Source organism: Phaseolus vulgaris, chromosome 10 (genome assembly GCF_000499845.2).
Source record: "Phaseolus vulgaris cultivar G19833 chromosome 10, P. vulgaris v2.0, whole genome shotgun sequence".
Classification (NCBI taxonomy): domain Eukaryota; kingdom Viridiplantae; phylum Streptophyta; class Magnoliopsida; order Fabales; family Fabaceae; genus Phaseolus; species Phaseolus vulgaris.
The window spans coordinates 18,939,643-18,948,355 of NC_023750.2; the positions used below are offsets into that span (position 1 = coordinate 18,939,643).

General features: G+C 36.7%; 1 protein-coding gene across 1 annotated transcript; it reads right to left on the reverse strand.

Annotated features, from left to right (window-relative positions):
- Nucleotides 1-5,991: 5,991 nt before the first annotated feature.
- LOC137816080 (uncharacterized) lies at nucleotides 5,992-8,347 on the reverse strand. The gene is made up of 5 exons (XM_068619177.1): nucleotides 8,172-8,347; nucleotides 7,797-8,051; nucleotides 7,451-7,682; nucleotides 6,802-6,906; nucleotides 5,992-6,165 (listed from the first exon to the last, which is right to left on the reverse strand). The coding sequence occupies exons 1-5, from the start codon at nucleotides 8,345-8,347 to the stop codon at nucleotides 5,992-5,994; spliced, it is 942 nt and encodes a 313-aa protein (XP_068475278.1).
- Nucleotides 8,348-8,713: the final 366 nt, after the last annotated feature.

Genomic DNA, 8,713 nt, shown 5'->3' on the forward strand with positions numbered 1-8,713 from the left:
TTGAAATGATTTATCAAAACTCCTCTTGTAAGTGTGATTCTAGTATTTTCAAAAATTGTGAATCTCTTCAAAAGAAAGTTTTGTATCTTGTGAAAACTTTTGACACAATTTCACAAGGAAAATCAAATCTTGAGAATGTTTTATCATCTCAAAAATGTGTTTTTAGGAAATCTAGTTTCGGTTTTAACCCACAAAGCAAAAACAGCGGCAGTTCAAAACCTTTTTCAACCATCACAAAAAATAATCGGTTAAAAGGTCAAAACAACAGATTGTTTGTTGTTTCTACTCTATGAAAAAGGGCCACTCTGTTAGATTCTGTAAAATTATAAAGTTTTTGTTGGGTTTAATAGTGCCAAAGTTCAAGAGGGGGGTGAATTGACCTTTTAAAACTTTCTCGTAGAAACAGTGTTTAACACAGTTTACAGAAAATAAATCAATTTATGTGAAAATGAATAGATTTATTTCAGCATTGTTTTTGTTTGGAAAGCATTTATACAACAAGGTTAATCACAAGATTATGCAGATAGATTTTCCAGATGCACACACACTGATATTAGAACGAAAACCAGTGAAACACAAAATAGCAAACTTCAATTTCAAGCAAGTGATTAAGGTTCAATTAATAGCTTTGACAATTTCTTGAGCAACCTATCACAGTCAATCTGTTCCAGTGGCTTTTAACAAATTTTATATGTTCTTATCAGAATCAAACAACTTTTTCAGAAATTAAGAACAGTATGAATTGAGCCCAGAAAGAACAGATTTATTATTGATTGAACAGATTTATTTCTTTGCTGTTTTAACAATTATGCAGAAACTTAATTGCAGAGATTGAGAGAGAATGAACACAGGGCAGTTATACTGGTTCACTCAACTGAGCTACATCCAGTCTTATCACTAAATCAAAATACAAACAAACACAATTCCCACTGTTCTTCAAACCCACAAGAACTTAGGGAAAAAACCTATTTCAGCTCACACACACTCTTCAAGAAAACCTATAAAGAAGAGTGTTCAACCAAACTATTACAAGAAATGAGAAGTGAAACGACTACACCTGATTGAGGATACAAAGATCTGCCTTCAACCAGTAGGCAAGATTGCTAGAACAGTAGCAACACCTCACACCAAACTTTTGGAACCAAACCAAGAACAAGCACTTTGTGATTTTCGAAATCTTTGAAGAACAAATGCTAATCCTTTGTAAACTCTTAATTCTCTGCTGTCAAAACTTGTTTTTGCAAATGTATGAACGATGTTTAAACTCAGAAAAAGGTTTTCATTTTATGGAAAACCAACTTATAACAGAAGTTTGAAAAACAGTTAAAGCTGTTATAAAATGAACAGATTGAAAATAAAATGAACAGATTTCTTTTCAAAAGCAGGTAGAGAATTTGTTAAGTGAGGAGACATAGTCAACCATTCTGGTGCAGAGATAAAACTGAAAAACGTTTAAGCTAGATATGGTACCAGAGACAAAAAGAATCTATTCATTTAAAGATGAACAGATTTATTTTTTCAAAACGAAAAGAGAAAAGCTTAACTATTTAAACACAGTCGTTTTGAAAGGTAGAAGACTTAGTCAAAATACATGATGCACAAAATCTAATTTTCACAAGACTTAGCCTAGGCATCAGTGTAAAAATGAATTTGTTTATTTAGAAAAGAATAGATTTATTTTTATGCAGTAAACGTGTTTTTTGTAAAACATGTGAAAAACAGTTTAAGAAAACTTATGCTTGTTCTTATCACATGGACAGTGGTTATGAGGTGAGTTACTCAGCAAAAAGCCCACTCTTAGACAACCTCTAAGCACTACCTAAGACACACTTAAAGCAAAGCAAAATACACATGAAATGTACATAGAAGTCTTCATCAAACACAATCTTGAAGGGGCAGCAACCATCTTCAACAATCCCCTCCTGTTTGATGGAGACAAATCCCTATAGCTAACCTCATAGCTTTGTTGCTTTTAAGCACCTGCACTGCACCAGATTTTAAACCAGAAAAAAACAGCAACATTGCATAACATAAGAAATGGTTTTAAGGTGCAGAATTAACTCCCTGTTTCAGCTAGCTTCACCTAGCATGGTGAACTATTTTTCAGCAGCTATTTTTCTCCCCCTTTGGATTCATCAAACAGCATATAAGCATAGGGAAAACAAATATGAAATAGAAACCATAACCATAATAGTCCAGAAAATAAAACCATATTGTTCAACATTACAGACAATTGAAAGCTGATAAAGAAAGCATTAAAAACAGATGACTACTGATCCTTGTAGTAAAGCTCTGCAAGTTGTGCCTGAACCCCTTCAATCTGATCATCAAGGTGTTGAAACCTTGCATGAGTAGTCTCAAAGTATGCCCTTTGTTCTGCAGACATTACAATAAGACGATACAACACTTGCCTTTCAAACATAGACATTGGTTCTCCTCGGTATTCTGGAGCTTGATAGGCAACTATGGCATTTGCAGCAACTTCCTCATGCACAGACTGGGTAGCAGGTGAGTCATCATCCATAGGAGCATCTTCATCCTCATCCTCATTGTGGAGGTTTGATGCCTCATGTTCTGTTTGAGGGTCCTTCCCTTTGAGAACCACCCACTTGTCCTCAATTTTGTGAAAACCCATTTTGGTGAGAGTTGAAGTATCAATCTCACTTACAGCCTTGATAGGGTCGTTTCTCTCATTTGTAACATCAATACCAAAGTAATCAATTAATTTGGAAACAATTATAGCATAGGGAAATCGGTAATCAGCCAACCTTTTTTATTTGAGCATGTGTTCATTGATAATGAAAACCCAGTTTACCTTAAACTGGTTCATGATGCAATATAGGAGAATTGGATCCTCTTCATGTAAGACAGCATGGTTTGTCCCTCTTGGAATAAGTTGCCATGCTATGATGTAGGCAACTAGACGTGGAGTGAGGTTCAAATGCCCTGCATGGAACCTGTTTATACTCTCTGTAGGATTCCTCATGCAACTCTTATAATATTGCAACTTGTTGAATTCTGAAATTCCACTGGTATTTCCCTTTCCTACTTTCAATCCAGCATATTTTATTCCAGCCACAAAGTTCCACACCTCACTTGTGATCTTCATCTTAATTCCTTTCACATAAGAGACAACATTCTTCCCATCCAATGTGAGGTTAGTGTAAAACACCTTAACCAAGTCAGGATATACATTACCCGTTAATTCCAGCAGCTTTTTCAGTTTCTGGTGCTTCAACACAGCCCTTGTTTCTACAAGTTTTTCAGATTTCAGCCAGTTGAAATCCAACACCTTGGGTATGTTGATCTGCTTCCTGCTTGTCTCGTGAATGTAGGCATTGATGCCTTCTTCATTTCCAGCGAACCAACCTTCTAGTACACCTTGAGAGGTGGTTTGCTTTCCTTTGCTTTTCTGTTTTTGTCTTGAAGATGAAGCCATGGTTGAACCAGAAAATATCTCTTCTTTCTAATGGTGAGAATCAAAGAGAGGCAGCCAATGTGGGTAGCAAATATTCACACAGATTTATAGCAGAATAAATGGATTGATATGGCAATTATGAGTGGATATGCATGAAGATTTTATGCTCTGAATCTTTGAAAATATGCACCAAATATTTAGGGTCACGATGCATACACTCAAACCTTTATTGAGCACCCAAACCATCAAATCGGTTACATAACCAACACCAAAAACCGTCAAAGGTACAGAGGTTATTGCCCACTAAGTCAGTCAAGCAGTCAAAGATCACAATTTCTCTTTCCTAGTCATAAATGCATATCAGTGCAGAAAATAAACACATTCAATTACGAATAAACAGATTTAATTTTTCACTGCTAGGCACAATTGACATTTATAATACCCAATTCATTAAGCAGAAAATTAAACCTATCTTTGGCTAATGGTGTTGTGAACAAATCAGCAAGTTGTAAATCAGTACCAATGAACTTAATATCACATGTTCCATTAGATATGTGTTCCCTTAGAAAATGATGCCTAATTTCAAAGTGTTTGGTTCTTGAATGCATGACAGGATTTTTGGTTAAGTTGAATGCACTTGTATTATCACACAGCAGAGGTATATGGTTGAGTAAGATACCAAAATCATTTAATTGTTGTCTTAGCCATATAGTTTGAGCACAACAACTCCCTCCTGCAATGTATTCTGCTTCAGCAGTGGAGAGAGCTACACAAGCCTGTTTTTTGCATTGCCATGAGATCAAGCTTGATCCAAGCAAATGACACGTTCTACTTGTGCTCTTCCTATCAATTTTGCAACCTGCAAAATCTGAATCAGAATATCCAGTTAAGCTTAATGAAATATTACCTGGATACCACAAGCCAACTTCTTTAGTTCCTTGTAAATACTTCAAAATCCTTTTGACAACATTGTAGTGTGATTCTTTAGGAGCAGATTGAAATCTTGCACACATGCACACTGCAAACATTATATCTGGCGTGCTGGCAGTGAGATACAGTAGTGATCCTATGAGTCCTCTGTATTTGGTTTCATGAACAGAAATTCCAGCTTCATAATGATACAAATGACAGCTTGTTGAGAAGGGTGTGCTGATTGGTTTACATTTGTCCATTTCAAATTTCTTTAGCAGATCCTTGCAATACTTAGCTTGACTTAAGAAAATGCCATCCTTGAGTTGTTTGACCTGCAAGCCTAGAAAATAGTTCAACTCACCCATCATTGACATTTCAAACTCACTCTTCATGACTTTCATGAAAGCTTCACCCAATTCTCCATTATTTGATCCAAAAATGATATCATCCACATATACTTGTACTAGAATTGAGTCATCTCCTTTCTTCTTAATGAACAAGGTCTTATCTTATGTGCCTCTGTCATAGCCTTGTGAGGTGAGAAAGTCACTTAGCCTCTCATACCATTGCCTAGGGGATTGCTTGAGTTCATAGAGAGCCTTTTGGAGTTTGAACACATATTCTGGATGTTGATGGTCTTCAAAACCTGGTGGTTGTGAAACAAATACCTCTTCATTTATATAACCATTTAGAAAGGCATTCTTCACCTCCATTTGAAATAGCTTGAACCCTTTGATGTCGGAGAAGGCAAGTAACAACCTAACAGCTTCTAACCGAGCCACTGGTGCATAGGTCTCATCATAGTCTTTCCCTTCTTCTTGATTGTACCCTTTAGCTACTAGCCTAGCCTTGTTTCTGGTGATCACTCCATGCTCATCCATCTTGTTTCTAAATACCCATTTTGTCCCAATTATATTCATTTCAAGTATTCTAAGTACAAGAGTCCAGACCTCATTAAGAGCAAATTGATTCAGTTCCTCTTGCATAGCTAAAATCTAGTTGCTGTCCTTGAGAGCTTCGTTCAGATTCTTGGGATCAACTTGAGATACAAAGGCCATTGCTTCACAGATATAGTTCAAGGATTTTCTAGTTGACACTCCTTTCTCAATGTTCCCAATGACATTATCAAGGGTTAAATCTCTTGGGGTTTTCCACTCTTTTGGCAAACCTGCAGCTGCAGTAGATTCTTGTATAGCATGTGTATCAGCAGTATCAAAATGAATCGATTCATTTTGATTTAAAACAGATTTAAATTCATTACTGTCAAGGTCATCAGCTGCAGTTTTAGATATGCTATGATCAGTTTCATTAAAAACAACATGCATTGATTCTTCTACTATAAGCAACCTTTTATTGAAGACTCTATATGCATGACCATTCAAAGCATAACCAATGTGCACACCTTCATCAGATTTAGCATCAAACTTACCAAGATTTTCTCTGCCATTATTCAATACAAAACATTTACACCCAAATACTCTAAGGTGGCTCACACTAGGTTTTCTGCCCTTATACAATTCATATGGGGTTTTCTTAAGAATAGGTCTTATTAAGGTCCTATTTAACACATAAGCTGCAGTATAAACTGCATCAGCCCAAAAATACTTAAGAAGCTTAAATTGATTTAACATAGTTCTAGCTAGTTCCTCTAATGATCTATTTTACCTTTCAACTACACCATTTTGTTGGGGTGTCCTATGGGCAGAAAAGGTATGTGCTATCCCATGCTTCTCACAGAACCTCTCAATCTTAGCATTCTGAAAATCTCCCCCATGATCACTTCGAATTGATTTTTTGCAGCAACCATTTTCATTTTGTAGAATCTTTGCTAATTTCTTAAAGGCAGAGTAAGCATCATGTTTATGTGCAAGAAATAGAGTCCATGTAAATCTAGAGTAATCATCCACAACAACTAAAGCATACAAATTTCCAGCCAAGCTAGCAACTCTAGATGGACCAAATAAGTCCATATGTAACACATCCAATGGACTTTTGGTAGACACAATATCCTTTAACTTGAAAGAGGATTTGATTTGTTTACCTTTCACACAAGCATCACAAAGCCTGTTGTCTTGAAATTTAATGTTAGGTAAACCAGAAACTAAATCTTTAGATTTCAATTTATTCAAGTGATTTGTGTGTATGTGTGCTAACCTCCTGTGCCACAGCCAATACTCATTACTTCTGGACAACAAACACTCATTTGAAGAGTTAGTTTCCATGATATTCAGTAGATATATGTTATTCACTCTCTTACCAGTAAACAGTACCTTACTAGATGAATTACTTGAGATTGTGCAGCCTTTTGACCTAAAATTCACTTTGTATCCTTTGTCACAAAGCTGACTTATGCTGAGAAGACTATGCTTGATTCCTTCTACATAGAGCACATTCTCAATGGTTGTTGAGTTCCCTGTTCCAACAGTGCCTCTGCCCAAAATCCTCCCTCGGTTATTATCTCCATAGGTTACATGTCCTTCTGCTTTGAGCTTCAAGCTAGTAAACTTTGCAAGATCTCCAGTCATATGCTTGGAACAGCCACTGTCCAAGTAACACTGATTTTTCTTGCTGCCAATCTACAAAACAGAATAAAAATGATACAAATGGAACCCTTTTCAGTATAGGGTCCAACACAGATTAAAACCTTCTCTTTGGTAGCCATTTTGCTAAGTTCTTAGGCACAAGATGCTTTCTAGCAATGCAAGACCTAGAGGTATGACCAGATTTCATGCAGTAAAAACAGGTTACATGAGATGCCTTTTTGCCACTGTTAAAAGCTGAAAAAACTGATTTTGCTGGAACAAAAAAACTTGAAAGCTTTTTTACATTGGTTACATTTCCGGGGGTATAACCAAGACCATTCTTATTGAAAACAACATTCTATGATCCAAGGAGAGACTCAAGGTTTTCTCTTCCCTTGGTGAAATTGGAAAGGGTTTTCAGCAAATACTCCACTTGTTTTTCCAATTTTTTGCAGTTTTCACAGGTTTTAATAGAGGCATGCAAGCATGTTAGTTCAAGGCTTACCAAATCTGTTTTGGCTTTATGCAATTCTTCCTCAAGTGTTTTTACTTTAGGTGCTAGCACATTATTTACCTTTTGCAGCTTATTGCATATTACAGCTAGCCTATTTGCTTCATCATGAGTTTCCTTGAAAGCAGCAAGCAATTGATCATAGTTATCTGAATCCACAGAAAAATCACTTACTGAATCTGAGATTGACTCCTCATCTTTCATCATGAAGCACAGATTGCTTTCCTCATTCTCAGTTGAAGAGCTGCTGGTTGAAAACACATCATTTTCCTCCCATGAGATGTAAGCTCTTCTTCCCTTGTTCCTTTCAAATTTCTTGCTGGCAGATTTGTCCTTTGTTTGATTATCTGGACAATCTGTTTTGATGTGCCCTGTTTTGCCACAGCCAAAACAAGTATATTTAGAGGAATTTGAATCGTTGGGTTTAGGATACCTTCTTTTCTGCTGGTTTCTATTTCTGCTTTTCTTCCTCATGAATTTGCTGAATCTTTTTGTGAGAAGGCTGATTGTGTCATCATCTTCAGCATCTTCTTTTTCCTCCTTGATCTCATCCAGTTCAGTAGCTTTCAGTGCAAGACCTTTGGGTTTTCTCTCTGTTGTTTCCTGCTCTTTGAGTCTTTTGAGCTCTAGCTCCTTCTTCATTAGCTTTCCAAACAGTGCAGCAGTTCCCAGCTTTGACAGATCACGACTTTCAGATATGGCAGTCACCTTTGGTTGCCAGCTTCTGTCGAGGCACTTCAATATCTTTATATCCTCTCTGTCAAATTCTTTTCCCAAACCAGTGAGGTGATTCACAATATGGGTGAACCTTTTCTGCACATCAGCAATGCTCTCCTCGGATTGCATTCTGAACAGTTCATATTCTTGGATGAGAGCATGTTTTCTTGACCTCCTCACATCTTCAGTGCCCTCATGAGTGACTTCTAAGACTTCCCACATCTCCTTAGCTGACTTACATTGGGATATCCTGAAGAACTCATCCATTGTCAATGCAGAGGTTATGATGTTCTTGGCCACAAGATCATGTTGAACCTTCCTCCTTTCGGTCTCATTCCATTATGATCTTGGGTTTACCACTTCTTCATCCTTGACAACCTGCATTGGCACATAAGGTTCATTGACCACAGCTTCCCAAATTAATGCATCAATAGATTCCATGAAAATTCTCATTCTAACTTTCCAAAATGCATAATTCATTCCATTGAACATAAGTGGTCTATTAACAGCAGATCCTTCAGCAAAAAGCACATTAAACTCAGACATTATTACAAACAAACTTGATTAAAATACAAGTCTTAGCTCTTGATACCAATTGTTGGGTTTAATAGTGCCAAAGTTCAAGAGCGGGGG